The following is a 17,853-nucleotide window of genomic DNA, read 5'->3' as shown; positions in this document are numbered from 1 at the left end:
AAAAAATCCAACTTTATCAAAACTCATTGAGGTGCATAATGAAGACCTACAGTCTCCCTCTAGGCCAAAATCCTCAAAATAACATTAGCATTACAACCTACAAGTACTTTTAAGTTAAGATAATCTCAAACAAGCAAGTCTTCTATAGTTGCTTCTAATGTTTTACTATTAATTACAATTCCTGCCAAATAACCATGCAAGATTAATTTAGATGCGAATAGATTGGTGTCACTCGCGAGATGCAACCTAGGGATCAAACTTATGCACCCACAATACTCAACCCATACTCCATCCAATTGGGTTAGGACCTCATTAGCAAGGCTGGTTAACATGATGATGGCTTTTATTATCTTCCTAATTGGTTTGAGAAATTTCTCAAACCACCAGCTGCTGAACGTGCAGAGAATTTGAATTTCTGTGTACTTATTTATGAGCTGCCTCATCAGGCCCCTTGGTATGATGCGATTAAGGTATTGCTACACTATTAGACCAACAAATTGGCATGCTCCACTTTGGTTTCTGATCATAAGCTGTAATTTGGACTCTGTTTATTCCCTACATGGACAGGAATGTTGTGGAGAAGCCTCATCTTTCAACATAGATTTTGCACAAAGCTGCCAATGAGTACCCTTACAGCACATCAGCACCATGTTCATAGTGGTGAAGCTGCCATAGGGGTCTTCGTGCAGAACAACGTGAGGAGCCTTTGCAAGCAAGGACGGTTGGTCGAGGCCTTGGAAGCACTCGAACAGTTGTGCAGGCAAGGAGCAGAAGTTGGGGATGATGCATTCCGTTCTCTCCTGCAAGAGTGCCATAGAGGGAAAAATCTGGAAATTGGAAGGCAAGCCCATGCCCTTGTCATCAGGTACGGATGCCATCTGAGCGGTCCTTCGAAAAATAATATTATCCGCATGTTTGGTGCATGTGGGAGTATAACAGAAGCAATGCAAGTGTTCTTCACAATTGCTGCTCCTGATGTGTATGCTTGGCATGCAATAATATCAGCGCATGTTGCATGTGGATGCGAGGAGCAAGCATTTATTTTGTACAGCAAGATGGCATTTTCTAGCATTCAGCCCAATGATTATGTGCATGTGACTGTCCTTAAGGCTTGCACAAACACTGCATTGGTTGTTCAGGGCAGGATAGTGCATGGTCACATTCTTCAGTCGGGTAAAAATACGAGTCTGCATGTTGGAAGTGTCTTGGTTGACATGTATGCTAAATGTGGGTTTGTGGATGATGCGCGGGCTATGTTTGATAATTTGCCTGCACGGGATTTAGTATTGTGGAATACAATGATCGCAGGATATGCTCAACATGGGCTTGATAAAGAGGCTTTATTGTTGTTTGAGAAGATGCAAACTGAGGAAATTCCACCAGATAGTGTGACTTTTGCAAATGTTGTCAAAGTATGTGGTAGTATTACATTTATAGAGGAGGGCCTCGGCGTCCATTCTCTGATGATAAAGACTGGATTCAAGATGAATACATTTGTTGGCAATACCTTAATCAACATGTATGCCAAGTGTGGCCTTCTACAAGAGGCTAAAAAAGTGTTTGATAAATTACCAGAACGTGATGTGGTTTCTTGGACTGCATTAATGAATGCTTATGGTCATACTTACGATTGGACAATGGCCATAAATTGTTTCGAGGAGCTGAGAAGACATGATGTGAGGCCAGACAGGGCAACATTCAGATGTCTGCTAACAGCCTGCAGTCATGCAGGACTTGTAAAGGAGGGTCAGCATTACTTTCAAATGATGACAGGACACTTTAGGATCACGCCAACTGTGGAGGATATTATTTGTGTGGCTGATCTTCTTGCACGAGGAGGAAAATTGTTGGAAGCAGAAAAACTTCTCCTTACTGTGCCTTCTAACAATGATGTAGGGTGGACATCTTTGCTCACTGCTTGCAAAAGTCATGGCAAGGTGGAGCTTGGAAAGAGATGCTTTGATCATGCAGTAAAAATCGACCCATCGTATGGTTCAGGATATGTGCTTATGTCAAGCATTTATGCAGATGCTCAAATGTGGGATCATGTACAAGGCATAGAAGAACTTCGAAAACAATCCATCGTAGAAAAGAATCCAGGCAAAGCGTCCATTGAGTTCAACCATAAGGTAGAAGAATTTATTGGAGGAGATAACACTCATTGTCAGTTCCGTGAGATTCATTCTAAGCTGAAGATTCTCAGTTTAAAATTGAAGACAGTAGGATATCATCCATTACTAAATGTGGTAACTGAAGCTCTTTAATCTTGATGAGTCTCCCATCATACATAAGGCCCTTCAGCATACAAAAGAAGCAGAAACATGGGAAATCACTCTCAGGGTACAGCAGGACCATTCTAAACAGAATGGTAAGAAGTAATTTACTTAAGTGAGTTTGTTTTCCTAAATGTGAACATAAGCTAGTTTGTTGTTTTTGTGTGCATAGTTTTTTCATATGTCAATCATACGTCATACGCAGATGGGTATGAAAGCATGATTGGAGTATGATTCACACAATGGGGAACACCATACAATGCCCTAATTTTAAAATTTAAAAACAGTAGAAATGTATCTAATCTAGTATTTTATATTAAATTGAGTATGTAAGCTAACAAACTAAATGAAAACTAGAATCCCAAGTGTGTTGACACCACTTGCACTTGCATGTAAATTGCCCGCTTCCACATTGCTTCACAATTGTTCCAATTCCTGTTCCACTTTTGTCTTTCTTTCCATTTGTGTTGGCTTGAAGTAGAAGAATGGGGATGAAGCTTCGTCAAATGAAGACATTACAACTAATTTAGCTTGCTGAAATGCCAATTTCAGCTGTATAATCGGAAATTTCAGAGATTTTAAAGCCAATACTAAAAGGGAAAATAGTGTTTCTGAAGAATTTGGGAGTTTAGTGGCTGTTAATGTCAAAATTTCTGAAAATTTCAGAAGTTTCAGACTTCAGTCCAAGAAATTTGCAACACTAATCAGCCACTTAGACTTGAGAGCCAAGACGAGAGAGAGAGAGAGAGAGAGAGAGAGAGAGAGAGAGAGAGAGAGAGATATATTAATGTCTCTAAAAGGCCAATGTGGCCTATGAGACCAAAGCAATACATACAATGATGGTGTGTTTCTCATTTGGAACGAGAAAAGATGAAAAACATGCCTATAAGACTGAAAAGTGAAATAGTGTACTATGAAAAGAAAACATGTTGATGATCTAAAAGGAGAGAGAGAGAGAGAGAGAGAGAGAGAGAGAGAGAGAGAGATGCAGTCTGAAATTTCAGATAGACAAAAACAGCACATGTAAAAGATGAGAGAGAGGGGAAAAACAGTAAGAAAAAGCTTGCTTTTCAACTTTGGGGCAGTTGATATTGAGGGTGAAGGCTGAATGGACTTGTTGCACAGTCCATGAGCGACACCTTCCTGGTTTTCCATGTTTTTGGGCGGGGAGAAGGCAAGTGACAGCAAGCGACACCTTCCTGGGTGAAACATCAAGTGTTTTTCATGTTTTTTACCAGGTGATAGCCTTCTTGGTAAATTGACATTTTTACTGCTTTTTCCAGCCTCTTTTATTTTCCCAAAAGTATTTCAAGTATGAAATAGGATTTCATACTCCTGTTTTCATACATTTTTCAAACGTCTAATCGGCCAATTAGGTGCGTCTGATAAAAACAATGTTTGTGTGTTCCTTAATTGTACATCAAGGGTTAAGGGAGTAGATGTGATTTATAACCTACATAAACAGGGACCTTTCACCTTGCATATGATTCTTTTTTCTTATTTTATCAAAAATGTCTTTCAAGTCTAACTGAACAGATGCTTGAAGTGTGCGCATCTCAATTCTAACAAACAGTGTAAAAGAGCAGGCAACATAAGTGTCTCATCTTCTCTCTCCCTCACAATGCATGCCTTGATTTCAGATCTGTCTGTCCAGCTTCGCCAACAGCTGGAGCCACCATTTCAGTCCATCACATGAGTGAACTAATGTCGCAGACTCCATGTCGACACAGGTTGTCATGTTAGGTAGATCTGAAGGTCGAGTCTGCTGTCAACTGCCATGACATTGAGGAAGTGGTTCCTCTGTTTTTTCATCCTGTGTAATGCCTGCTTTAACTGTTGTCAGCTGATCTATTGCTGGTTGTTAGCTGTTGTGCTTTTCTTTGCTATATGAGCTGGTTGTCTTTGCAGTCTTTCACCATCTCCATGACCTGTTTGGCTTCCAAGAAGACCTAATGCACAGAGCTGACATTTTTCAACCAGAGGGCTTCTATCATAGTTACTAGAAACTCCCCAAACCTCCATTTTTCCTTCCGTTTCAATGTTTCTGTTTCTGCTTTCGTTTCCATTTCCATTTTGCTTTTTACATTCGTATAGTTATTGGAAACTCCCCAGAAACTCCAAACTTTTGCTGTTTGCATTCCTGTTTGTTCCCATTTCCATTTCTCTTTTCATTTCCCCATTCTGCATAACTATAACTTCTATGTCTGTAGGAAACTTGTATATCCTCCATATGGTCAGAACTTGGATGATTGGGTCGAGCAACATCCCTCAATTGCTGGTTGTTGGCTGTTGTGCTTTCCTTCACTATATCAGCTGCTTGTCTTTGCACACTTTCACCATCATTTTGACCTGTTATGGTTTCCAAGCAGCCCTGATGCAAAGAACCGACATTTTCCAATTAGAGGACTTTCATGCTGAAGGAAAGTTATTTATCCTCCATGTAGTCAGAATTTCGATGACTGGGATTGAGGATCATTCTCTATGGATGTATGCGCCATCCTCTATGCTTATGCCATTTCTTTTTAGGATGATTACTTAATGAGGAGCTTATTCTCAAATTCCTTGACAAAGTTATAGAGTCAAAGTAGGGAATCGTTATTCATACCACCAAGGATATGCTTCTGCATGGGCACCTTGTTCTTGTCCCACCTCTTTTTCAGTGCATTATATGGTGCATTCAGGGGGGATTGAAGGAAATTTGGTTAGCAGGTTATGAGACTTAGCAATGGTTCAGTTGTCATTGGTTTAATAATTTTAATGACAGTTAATCAACAAGACACAAAGCTGCAAGGAGAAATTTGACATGGTAGATGCAGATTTCAGCACGAGTCTCATCAATCTGTCCTGCATCTCTTGCTGCTTCTGTTGCTGTGGTTGCTGCTCAGATCAGCTTTGGGATTGTCAATCAGCCCTTGTGGTTGAAAATCCAACATCATCCTACTCTCGTCACTGGATTAGTGAGTTCATTAGCTGAGTTGTATGATTGATCCTCAAAGGCATCTTTTCGTACAAGTGCCATAGCTGGCAGTGCATAGGTTGCTTGTGGGCAGGCGAAGGGCTGGCTAATCACACTACAGGCAGGTGACATGACGTGGTCCCAGCACACGTGGTCAACCTGCAGACAGAGATGTGTTACCAACTCAGAGTTGGGCTGCATGGCAGGTTGCTGGGTCAATAGGCATCAATGGGCTGGCAGGCACACAATGGACAGGTAGGTGGGCTGATTTGGACCCACGTGTCCACCTTGCAAGGTATTAGTTAACAGTTCACAGCTTTGGGACTAGACAGGCCCATTTACAAGTCAACTGTCCTCAAATTAAAATAAAAAAAGCCACCCTGTTTTGCCTTTGAAAATGCTCTGGTTCTACCCATTGTTGCTATTGTTCAGCAGTGCTGCAGTCCAAGATTCACCTTATCTTCTGTCCATTCTCTTCCTCTCGCACATCAACATAAATCTTATCAATAACTTCTTTCTCAATCTCTCTATCATACTTGTTCTGCTACTCTGTTATTACGAGTCTCACCATTCAACACCATCATCTTTTCTCATCATCATAGCTTCTCACAATGTGTCTTCTCTTGAAGCTCCCATCGCATGAGTGAACCCCAATAGATGTGTTTGATTGACTTCTCCCAATTTTAAGCACATGTGTGGGCATTGTCCTAAAGCGTCTTCTTCTCCCATGTCAATGGGCACTTGTCTCTTGTCATTACTCTCCAAGCTCAGATTAGAGAAATGATATGATGTCTCGGGCTTTTGCATCCCCCACTTTTTGCTTGTGCTCGTAGTTGTATGGGTACGTTGCCTCTTCATCTCCATCCGGATCCCTTTAAAGGGATCTAATGAGATTAGTGTTGTTAGCAGATATGTCAATTCATGGCTGAGTCTGAGCATGTGATTCAGTGGGCTAGGGCACCAGGATATTATCCTGATTATTTAGGTATTTTTCTTGTCATTTTAGGATGGCTATTTTAGCATTTTATGCTGGCCGACCAGCATTAAATGCTGGCTGATCTGACATTATTTATGGCATTATTTTTGCCTATTTATTCAGGCTTCTCTTCCACATTATGATTATTCATCACCTGATTGGTTTTGGTGGAGGGAGAGGAGTAGGTGCCAGTCCCTTCATAGCCGGTGATTCAAATTGGTTTCATATTGTCTCATATCTTGGTATATGGATTCCATTTCCTAAGTATCTCTTTGCTTTCGAGTTCCTTTGTAGTGTTCTTTTCTTTTGCAGTGTTTCTCTTTCTCTTTTCTTTATCTCTTGTGTTCAGCAGTTTATTACAACAGTTTTTGACGCTTCCATCACTGCATCCACTTCTGACATGGTATCAAATTGCAGGGTTCTTGCTGCTGGTTTACACTGTTTCAGGTCTGAGTTTTGACTTTTTGTCTGGTAATTGCACTTGTTCTGATTGTTGTGAGCGATTTCTTGTCTGAGCGACCATCTTTTGATCATTTTCTGCCTGTTTTCTCAACGTTTTGTAGACTGTCATTTCATTTTCAGCTTTTTGGGCTTGTTTCAGGGTTGGGGACCTGTTGTTATTGACCCTTCCAAATTTGTGTTTTGGTGTTTGCTGCCTGCATTTTACTGATCAGCATCTGCGTTTTAGCTGTTTGCTCCTGTGCAGGGCTGGGCGACAATATTTTCAGCTTGCATGTGGTTATTTTTGGTTTGTCTTCTCATTTTGAGAGGGTTACACTGCTAAACTTTAGAGAGGGTTCATGTGCATCCAGTCGTTGTGTTCTCATCACTACACTCTAGTTACTGTTGATTTTTTCTCTATGTACTTTCTTTACTACTTGGAACTCATGCAATCCTTGTGAGTTTATATTTTTGGCATACTTTTCTCCCTACAAATCCCTTACCTTTCTTCATATTCTCTGTATCTCCCTCCTCATGGCTCCTCCAACATCTCCTCCTTATGGTCAGGATATTGACCTTATTCTTCATCTACAAGTGCTATGTTAGAGACTTGCTGTGTTCAACTTTATGTTTTTGTGAGGATGCTATCTCTTGGTACTTCAGATGTTCAAGTTTCAGAGAGGGGTGCTATACCATGGAAGAAGTAGAAGTCTTAATGCTATTATCGAGGCAAGAAGGGATATCTCTAGATGGACTGCAGGACATTTAGTAGCTTTACACTAGGAGCAAGCGTGGACGGTGACAATAGGTGTTGACTCTCTCGGTGAGTCTTCCTCTTCTCCAGGTCCAGGTTTAGGCTCCATCTTTGTGGCCTCGACGATGGCTTTAGGGGTCTCCCTTCCAGGCTGCTAGTACAAGTGATGGGGTCCTCTCTCACAACTCTCTGGTGCTAGAGAGGGAGTGTGAGGGTGGTGAGATGGGGTAGGCGAATCTCATCTATACAGGTATACAAGTGCATAGGTTCCTGAGAGGGGTTTCCTTGACACATCAACTGAACTTTGGCAAGTTCAAATCCTGGAGCTGGGATTGACATCCAAGCTCATGGTGAGCTGGTTATTTGATAGTGAGTGGGATCGGCTCCTAGTCTTGAGCTCACATGAGGGGACACTTTGATGATCTGACCAAAGGTGGGGAATCCATAGTCACATATGTTTAGAGGCATTTTTGACAGGATGGTCTTGTATGCTACTGCGAGACATTGTTGACAGATATTGAGAGTTGCTATGATTCTTATCTATTTTCAGGTGTTGGTATGATTGACATTGACATTAGGTTATCTCTTAGGCACCTTGGTGGTGGCCTGCGCACCCACTACTTGTGTATCCATGGTTCTACTATGGTGTGTTGAGCTAAGAAATACATTCCATGCTGATTAGTCATTAAAATAGCCCCAAAACAAGCTCAATTTAATGAAAACCCTAAAATAGGGAGCGATTTGAGAGAGTTCAGTGAAACCCTAATTTGGGAGGATCCATCCTTATGTATAAATAGACAGGTTGCCCCATTCAGTCCCATCTCTTCCATGCAAGGCTGAAAAATTGTATTTTTCTTTGTTGTAAACCCTAATTTATAGCAAAAATTAGGGTTGGATAGCAACCTTGGGAAGCGTGCTAGGAGATTGAAGCCTCAGGACTTGAATTTTTAGGGCTGAGAATTAATTCTCAGTAAGATTCAAGTGAGAGACTAGCTAACATTTGAATTTCAGGCAAATTTCATTTTCCAAGGAGTCAGTAAAGGCCAATCGTCCAAGCAAATCAAGGGGCAAATCAATTTGAAGACTTGCTGGTTATTATTGATAGCAAGGGGCTTTTGGATTGTGAACGGGATTGAAAGTATCCGATTGTATTCCAAATCAATTGCAATTAAAGATAAAGAAATACCGAAAGGAGTGTCACTTTTGAAGGTGTAGAAGATGACTTCTTCTTCTTGTCCTTGCTATCCTTTGTAGGAGCATTGAAAAATTGAATAAACTAAGGATCCTTTGCCAATTCGGCAAAGAGATTTGCTGTTGTTCTCATCATATTATTGAATTGGTCATCTAATTCCTCTTTCCCTTGTTGGTCAAAGAGATTTGCTGTTGTTCTCATCATATTATTGAATTGGTCATCGAATTCCTCTTTCCCTTGTTGGTCATCAATCTCATTTTGCCTTGAAGGCCCTGCATCTTGTCCAACAACAATATTTTCAGCTTGTTGTCCATCGTGTGAGCCTTGTCCAAGATTAGACATTGCATTTCCTTCTTTGCCATGTGAATGTCCATATTGAGATGTATAATCACTACTTGATTCCATCTCACTATATGAAGGCATCTTGCTGTAATTACTTAGTTGAGCACAAAATTAGCACTAGTACAAAGCTTTTGGCTTACAATCAGGTGCCTTGGGCCCACACCAAGTCAAAAGATTGAGTGGTATCCCGGCAATGGAACCATGAAACTAGCCTTTCTTCTCAAAGAGAGTGGTGAAATCTTGATTAAGCACTTTAGTACACCAATTAATAAATCGACAAAGCTGAAATGCATACTTTACCATAATAATCTTGGACATTGGACACTGTGTCAACCCAATGACTGGTGCCTCTTGCGGTATTTCTTTAACTTGTATTGCTTTGAATGAAATACAAATTGAGATATCTTTATCTCTTTCACCAATCCAAAAGCTCTTTGCTTTCATAAATGATCAACAAGCCTTTCGGGCAAATCACCCCTTGATTTTTATGGAGGACTTATACGAATTGGATTCCTAAATGGCCAAATGCTGCCTCAAATCAAATGGGGTGGGTTGGCATTTGAAATTCTTGACAATTCCTTGAATTCGAGCTGTTGATTTCAGTTGTATGATGCCTCAAATTGTTGGCATGGATCCCAAGGTGGTTGCTAAACCCTAATTTCTACTGAGAATTAGGGTTTATAGTAGAAATCCCAATGCTGTCCACCAAATCTGGGTGAGAACACCTTTAAGGGGTTGAGACCACCTTTGAGTGGTTGAAAAATGCTGAGATACTCAGAGAATGGACTGGAGAGAAGGGGAGAGAATGCTGAAGAGAGAGAGATTCCTGATTTTCCATGTGGAAAAATCTCAGAAATGGGTGTAGTGTGCCTCAATCAGCCCCACACGCTATCCCCTATTGCCAAGGAGTGCATTAAATTTGTCGCCAGCCCCTGACTGCTACTGCTTGCTCTTGGAAGGGCCAAATTTGTTGTCGCTTGCTCTTGCTAGGTCTCTTATTGTAGTTGGCTGCCCTAGAAGGTTCTCTAATGGCAGAAAATTAGACCCGCAGCCTCTCTTCCCTCTCTCTCATGGCTTGCATACACTAAATGAGTCTCTCCCAGCCCCAAACAGCCTTCTCTTCCTTTTCATGGGCATTTTTGCCAAGTGGTAGCCTTCTAATCCCATTTTCTAGCAAATTTTAGCCATTTAATTAATTTTTAGAATTAATTAATTTTAAAAACTAATTGCAGCCCTTCTAATCCTATCCAAAATTAGATGCGCCTATTCACAATTTAATTGGCTAGGCCATCTGCAACCCTAGGTGGTCCCTAGCCTTAATTAACCCTTGGAGAGGCACAAGTTAATTAATTAGTGCCTAGTCCCTAGTGTCACCATTGACCAATTAATTGTCCTAGGGCCAAATTGACACCGACATCCAAAACCTAGCTAGCATAACTTGTCACAACTTTTTCCTCTGACACCCATTGCTTCCTCGAGATTCTTGGCCTGTTACCATGAAATAATTGCCATATGTATCACACATGTCTTACAACATTGCATATTTGATTATTAAATTAATCAAATGTTACTCGTGTTGCAAAGGCAAAGCATCTAAAAAATTTCACATCTCTATGACAAGGTCTCTTGAAGTTGATGACCAGTAAGAGCAAGAGAAAATTGATGACTAGTTTAAAGATCAGTTGAGGATAGCAGCTGAAATGTTTGTGCAATTAGCGAATGATCTTGAGTTCATGCACTTTCTATCCTTAAAGGAGGGTAGCAAAGATGAGGAAATTGTCTTCAAGAGCTTTTGGACAACAAGTGCACCGAAGGAAGAGCCAATACAGCAACATGATGTTTCAAATGTGGGTAATGAGCATAAGCAAATGATGCCAATCGAGAAATTGATGCATATGCAAGGCCATCTTGGAAGTGTCAATCGAATGGGTTTTGAATAGTAAGGTAGACATGCAATAATGGGGTAGCTAGGGTACTTTGGTAATGTGCATTTGCAAGGCATATATGGGATACATGGATGGCATGCAATGTACATTTGTAGGTGATGCAAGAGAAGTACGATTGTTATAAGTTACATGTGGTTTGCAGTTGATGTATGCTTTACACGACTATCATGTGGTACATCATTACTATATGGTGTTGTTTATGTTCAGTTTATACATAGCTTTGCCTTGGTAGTCATAACAATGTTGGGTTTTGGCATTGGATGCATTGCTTATGGGTTTGACAATAGTTATGATTCATGTGTATGGATTTTAATTGGTTTAAGTGATTGGAATTTTATATGCAAAGGGCATGATTATGGTTAAGCAATAGGTGCACATGTTGTTTGACTACGATGCTAGTATGTATTTTCAATAGTGGCAACGAATGCTTTGGTACATTGCAGTGCTATCGAGGACAATTGCAAGGATTTCATGGGGGCGGTCTATCATGAGGACATGAAATTTTATTGCTTTGCTTAGCATTTGATTAAAAGTTAATCAAATGTGCTAATGTGACTTGCACAAGCATATGCAAGTTAATTGTTTCACTGTGTGGGACCAAGACCTTGAAATATAAGTTAATGCCAAAGAGAAAAGTTATAATAAGTTATGTCTAATAAGTACTAGGTGGTATCATGAAATATAAGTTAATGCAAAGGCAAAAGTTATAATAAGTTATGTCTGACAAATTCTAGGTAGTACCTTGTGTCAACTTTTAGCCTAGACCAATTTATTGGCTACTAATGTTAGTGTGGTGACAATAGAGACTAGGCATTAATTAATGAATTAATGCTTGTCTAAGGGCTAATAACTGCTTAGGGATACCTGAAAGACAAATTGGTTTAGCCAATTTGATTATTGGTTGGTGGAATTTATTTTGCGTACCATAATAAATATAAAATTAATTTTTTAAAATTACAATTTTGAAAATTAATTTGATAAGTTGGACACTATTGAAAAATAGAATTAGAAGGTTGCTACTTGGCAAAACTTGCCCATACAAGTGGGAAAAACGTTTTTCAAGGTTGGTGGAAGTATATTCTAGCCATTGTGAGAGAGAAGACTATTAGAGAGCAAGGAGATGTTGCTGATGTGATTTGCAGCCATCACATACCAATGCTACAGTAGGTGATAACAGTTTGGAGCCCTCCAAGTGCATGTGATAACAATTGAAGGTCCTTTTGGTGTAGATGACAGCATATAGGAGGGGGCAGTAGTCTTATTGATGGTCCTAAGTTGTAGATGACAGATTTCATGGACGTTTGAGCAAGGCAACAGTGAAATTTCAGCTTTTCTTGTGATGAAAGTTTGAAGTTTCTCTCTCTACAACATTCTCTCTCATCCTATAGCCATCTCTCAAGTTGTCTTAGTGAAGTGTTGGGTTTTACTCACGCCTACGCTCACATAGGAGTGTTGATGATTCACACGTAGCACAATGGGACACTTTTTACTCTCCATAAGAGAGGTTTTTTTCCCTAGTTACATTATTATTTATTTGTGTATTTATATTACATAGTTTAGTCACTTATTGCACATTACACACTTTCATGTGTTAATATATCATAAGTCACACAACCCTAAAGTCGTTGTACTTTGTACTTTGAGTTACATACTTCCTAACTAATCAAGTGTCGAGTAGTGATTGCGCGCGCATACACACACACACACACATACACACACACACACACACTCTCTCTCTCTCTCTCTCTCTCTACTATTTGCACACTCTCAAGTTGAGCTAAGGTGTTTGTGGCCATCTCACGACCAATAAATGGTATCAAAGCTCAAAGTTAACCCGGTAGCTCTGCCCTATCCGCTAGCTATTGCAGTAGCCATCTCCTGTCGTAGCTAGTGTGGTGGCTACATGTCTAGCGAACGACCGCCTCTCTGTAGGTTGCCCTATAGCTCCAATCCGAGGAGCATGCCTACTACAGTAGCTGCCACCTTGTTTGACAGGCTGTGTTGCTTGTAGCTTGTTTAGTTTGTCGACTGTAGCCAAACTGCGCCACCCGCTAGCTTGGGCAGTTTTGCTAGTGTTGGGAGAATAAAGACTCACCGTGCCTTTTACGGTGTTCGGGTGTGAATGCACCCTTACACTGTTGTACTTTATATATTAATTATCTAAACCTAAAGTGGTACATCCGTCATGGTACCAAATACTGATTGTGTCGTGCACTCACTCCTTCAACTCACTCTTCTTTCTGCACTCACTGTGTATTGTACTTTGTCTCGATCCTAGCAAGTGCTTACAAACTGGTATCAGAGCGAGGTTGGTTAGCTGTCACAAGCAAGAAGTTGATGGGTTGCGTGAAATGACAGGTGAGGAGCTGACGGGTTGCACAGGTCAGATGGAAGGCAACAGTCATAGGTGACATATTGACATGCAGTGCGTAGGCCAGACGGAAGGTAGGAGTCACAGGCCACAAGGTGATATACAGCACATAGGTCAAACGGGTCGTGGTTGATTAGTTAGCCAGGCGACATGAATGCAAGACCGGTGAGAGATGGGGGTCCTGGTCGGTTGGTCAGGTGGGTGAAACAAACATGGAGGTGGGTCTTGGTCAACGCCAAGACATGCCCGTTTTTTTTTTTCTTCATTCTTTCTTTAAATTTTGTAATTTTTTCCTTTTTCCCTTTGTTGAGAGTTCATATGCACAAGCACACAGTGTGCGATTTTGACCCAAAAATTTGGGGCTTTTTCTGGATTTGGGGACTTCAATGTGGGACAAGACAATCTAACTTAGAAATTGCACATTTGGTGCACATTTGGTGCACATTTGCTCTAGAAATTTTGGGGTTTTTCACATTTTAGTGAAATTTCTTCAATTTCACTGAAATTTGTGCCCACCAAACCTAATAAAATTGGGGCTTTTGCAAAATTCCTTCAATTTGTGCAACTGTTTGGTATATGCACTTGGGTACATGTATTGATGCAATCTGGACGGATTTTCTTTTGAAAATTTGGGGCTTTTGACCAAAATCGTCAAATTTGTGCTCAGGAATGCTTTTGGAGCAGAAATTGTAGTCAAATTTTGAGGATTTCACATTTTATTGGTGCCTTGGCCTCTAAGTGTCAGTAATTGCTCGAGGAGTGAAGCAACAGACACACTCTAATTTTGAAAATCTATTTGTAGATTTGAAAATTTTGCAATCTCTAGATTTTCACTGCTAGTTGTTACTTGTAGTGTACCGTGGTTACATTTGTGACATTTGGGCTTGCATTTGGTGACTTTTGAATTGATTTAGCATTGCAAATTATGGTTGGAAACAGTGACAGCAACAATCTTTTGCACATCAAGAAGCTTGAGGGTGTAGATAATTTTGCAATATGGCAAAAAAAGTGGTACAATGTCTTGGTGTAGAAGAAACAGGTGAAGCCCATCAAAACAAAGGGAATAAAACTAGCAGACATGGATCAAGACGAATGGGATGACTTGGATTAGCTTGCACACTCTACCATTGAGCTCTTAGTGTCAGACAACTTGCTTTTTAACATTGAGAAGCTGAATTCAACATATGCAATGTAGCAAAGGCTTGAAGAATTGTATGCTCAGAAAAGCGCAGCCAACAAGGTTTATTGGCTGAAAAAGTTAATGGACTTTCGCATGAAAGAAGGTATAGCCATGTCTATATATTTGAACGAGTTCAACTCAATTTTCAGTCAGTTGATTGCTTTCGATTTCCATATTGATGATGAGTTCAAGGCTACTTTCTTGCTATGCACTTTGCCTAAAAGTTGGGATACTTTCAGGACAACTTTGAGTAACTCGAATGATCAACTGTTATATTTTGATGTGGAGAGTTCTTTGTTGATGGAAGAAATCAACAAGCAAAATAATTCAGCAAACAAGTCTTCTAATGCATTGCACACTGGAGGCAGATTTGAGCAAAAGGGCAGTTCTGAAAATAGAGCACACAGCAAGTCTTATGGCAAAAATGTGTGGTGCCATCATTGTGGCAAAAAAAGACACTACAGACGGGATTGTTTTCAATTGAAGAAAGAGAAAGGCAAAAACAAAAACATTGAAGACAACAAGGTTGAGAAAAAGGACAACCAACTTGCAAAGAAGAGCAATGTGAAAATAGAAGAGGCCAATGTAGTTACTCATGAGAATGACAGCAACGGTAATATACTTCTTACTTCTTCTTTGAGTGCACATGCATTGATTGCAAATTCTGAGGATGACATGCACACTTGGATACTTGATTCAGGTGCGTCCTTTCAAGTCACACCACATCATGAGTGGTTTTCTGACTACAATGGTGGTGCACGTGGTATTGTCTACTTGGGGGATAACTATGCATATAAAATTGCAGGCATTGGTAGTGTGAAATTGGAATTTCAGCATGGCTCCATGTTTGTTTTGCATAATGTGAGACATGTACCTTAGCTTAAGAAAAGCTTGATAAGCACAGGGTAGCTAGATGATGAAGGCTATCACACCACCTTTAGGGATAGCAAATGGAAAATTTGTAAGGGCTCTCACATAGTTTCCAAGGGCTCCAAAAGTGATACTTTATATCCTTTGCATGCATCTAGTGTGCATGACCATGTTGTCACCATAACCGAGCAGCTTAGTGTTTCTTTGTGGCATAGCCAGTTGGTACATATGAGTCAAACTAGAATGAAAGTGCTTTCTTGCTTGGGTTCTTTGCCATCTTTGAGGTATGTTGATTTTGAATAGTGTGATCATTGTATTTATGGTAAACATCTCAAACGTCACATAAGAAATCTTTCTCTAAAGTCTTCACCCTTAGAGTTGGTACATTCAGATGTATGTCAAATGCCAGGGTTATCTCTAGGGGGAAAGAAGTATTTCATTACCTTTGTTGATGATGCCACACACAAAGTAGAGGTTTATCCAATTCTTCGCAAAGACGAGGCCTTGGATAAATTTAAAAAATTCCTGGCACTTGCTGAAAATCAGACCAGCAAAACATTAAAGTGTCTTCGCTCTGACAATGGTGGTGGGAAATATGTATCCAAAGCCTTTCAGGACTTTTGTGACAGCAAAGGGATTAAAAGGGAACTCACCGCTTCTCATAATCCACCCTAAAATGGTGTTGCAGAGTGTATGAACAGGACCATTCAAGACAAGGTCCGTACAATGTTGTTACATACTGCTTTACCTCATGGATTTTGGGCAAAGGCTATTATGACAGCCGTACACTTGATTAATCGATCACCAAACAGGACTTTGGGGGAGGAGGGGAGGAGAGTCCCTTAAGAAGCATGGTTGGGCAAGCCACCTTCGTATGCTCACTTAAGAGTGTTTGGTTGCGAGGCATTTGTGCACATTCGCAAGGAAGAACACAGCAAACTTGAGCCAAAGTCTGTAAATGTATTTTCCTAGGATATAGTGATGAAGGTGAGATGGGGTATCAATTATGGGATCCCGAGAAAAGAAAAGTAGTAGGCAACAATGATGTTATCTTCTAGGAAGATTGCATGCACAAACAGCCCGAAAAGACAGAGGAGGTCAGAAGGGTTGTATTTTGGGAGGATGTACCGATAGGACAGCAAAGAATGCAAGTTAGACAGTAGCAAATACCTACTGTAAATATTTCTGAAAATGCAGGGAATAATGCTAAAAATGATCAGCAAGATCTTCCCTATAATGTACCATAAATTTAGCAAGAACAGATGCCTTTGGAACAACTAGAACCAGCTGTACAATATGCTAAATCTAAAGAACAGCAAGCTGCTAATGCAGATTTGCAGACTAAACAGCCAACAAATCTTGACCGTTGGGTTTGTAGGTCGACTAGAGTGGAAAGACAACCAAATAGGTTTGTTCTTGGTATTATCTATGTAGCTGATTATATCATGTTGATAGATTGTGGTGAGCCGTCATGCTTCTAGGAAGTTGGATAGAAAAGACATCAAGAAATGGCATAAAGCAATGCTGTTAGAGATGGAATCTCTCATGAAAAATGACACTTGGGATTTGGTGCATTTGCCTAAAGGGCAGAAAGTGCTACCATGCAAATGGGTTTACAAAACGAAAGTCACTTTTGGTTCTTTGCCAAAGTACAAGGCACGCTTGGTTGCTAAAGGGTACAAGCAAGAATATGGAATTGATTTTGATGGAATCTTTTCCTGTAGTCAACATGACTATTTTGCAAACCATCTTGGACTTGGTTGCATCTGAAGATATGGAGCTCATATAGATGGATGTAAAAACTGCTTTCTTACATGGTGATCTGCATGAGGAGATCTATATGCAACAGTTTGAGGGTTTTGCTGCAAAGGGGAAAGAGCACATGGTATGTAAACTCAACAAGAGTTTGTATGGGCTGAAGCATGCACCACGAGAATGGTATCATAAATTTGATACATTTATGCAATCTTAAGGATTTCATCGCTCTCAAGTTGATCACTGCTTATATACCAAGAAGGCAGCAGATGGTAGCCTTATTCTCTTGGTTTTGTATGTGGATAACATGCTGATTGTAGGTAGGGATGTTCATGCCTTGGACTCCTTGAAGCAGAGTTTACACAATAGCTTTGATACGAAGGATCTGGGTGAGGCCAATCACATTCTTGGCATGCATATACTCAGAGATAGATCGAAGGGTCTTCTTTATCTGTCACAGCAGGAGTATATCACTAAGGTTTTACAGCGTTGCAATACGGAGGGGGGAAAAGCCATTAGTTTACCATTGCCTCCATATGTGAAACTTGGTGTAGATGATAGCTCTACATTTGATGATGGAAAGGCTGAAATGGCCAAGATACCTTATGCTTCAGCTGTTGGTAGCTTGATGTACGCTATGGTTGCTACACGTCTTGAAATTGCATTTGCTACGGGAGTGGTTAGTAGATACATAGCATTGTTAGAGATCAGTCGCCCTGGTCGGACTGCACAGTCCACAGTCGAGTAGGACTGTACAGTCGGACTGCCACGTGGTAGTCCGACCTGCTTCCGTACAG

At 40.4% G+C, this 17,853-nt stretch overlaps 2 protein-coding genes across 6 annotated transcripts in view; both read left to right on the top strand.

Moving 5' to 3' along the window:
* The first annotated feature begins 276 nt into the window (after positions 1–276).
* Positions 277–1,431, top strand: LOC148009689 (pentatricopeptide repeat-containing protein At5g55740, chloroplastic-like). 2 transcript variants are annotated; one of them, XM_087673257.1, is made up of 3 exons: positions 277–454; positions 568–865; positions 1,309–1,431. In XM_087673257.1, exons 1-3 carry the CDS (start codon positions 430–432, stop codon positions 1,328–1,330), a joined length of 345 nt encoding a protein of 114 aa, XP_087529383.1. In that variant the 5' UTR covers positions 277–429; the 3' UTR covers positions 1,331–1,431. The 2 variants fall into 2 exon arrangements, 1 of the variants encoding a protein (XP_087529383.1); XR_015689764.1 differs by lacking the exon at positions 1,309–1,431 and having other exon boundaries at positions 277–470; positions 568–705.
* The window catches only part of LOC148009688 (putative pentatricopeptide repeat-containing protein At1g68930), a 37,330-nt gene continuing 20,361 nt past the window's right edge, over positions 885–17,853 (top strand). For 2 of the 4 annotated variants that reach the window (XR_015689762.1, XR_015689763.1), the window contains exon 1: positions 885–2,368. Coding sequence is in view for 2 of the 4 variants with exons in the window: in XM_087673256.1 (XP_087529382.1) it covers positions 912–2,129 (1,218 nt within the window). In the remaining 2 variants the exon portion in view is untranslated. The remainder of the gene's footprint in view (positions 2,369–17,853) is intronic. The other 2 variants (XM_087673256.1, XM_087673255.1) reach the window with 1 other exon arrangement.

This window comes from Lygodium microphyllum, chromosome 30, assembly GCF_053477565.2.
Source record: "Lygodium microphyllum isolate KBCC chromosome 30, Lygodium_microphyllum_v1.1.10, whole genome shotgun sequence".
Classification (NCBI taxonomy): domain Eukaryota; kingdom Viridiplantae; phylum Streptophyta; class Polypodiopsida; order Schizaeales; family Lygodiaceae; genus Lygodium; species Lygodium microphyllum.
This window is presented reverse-complemented; position numbering and strand designations above follow the sequence as displayed.

Coding starts and splice junctions, on each gene's coding strand:
- LOC148009689 (XM_087673257.1), top strand. CDS start 430: ATGAGCTGCCTCATCAGGCCCCTTG. Junction 455..567: donor CTGCCTCATCAGGCCCCTTG/GTATGATGCGAT, acceptor CTACATGGACAG/GAATGTTGTGGAGAAGCCTC. Junction 866..1,308: donor GCCCATGCCCTTGTCATCAG/GTACGGATGCCA, acceptor CAATGATCGCAG/GATATGCTCAACATGGGCTT.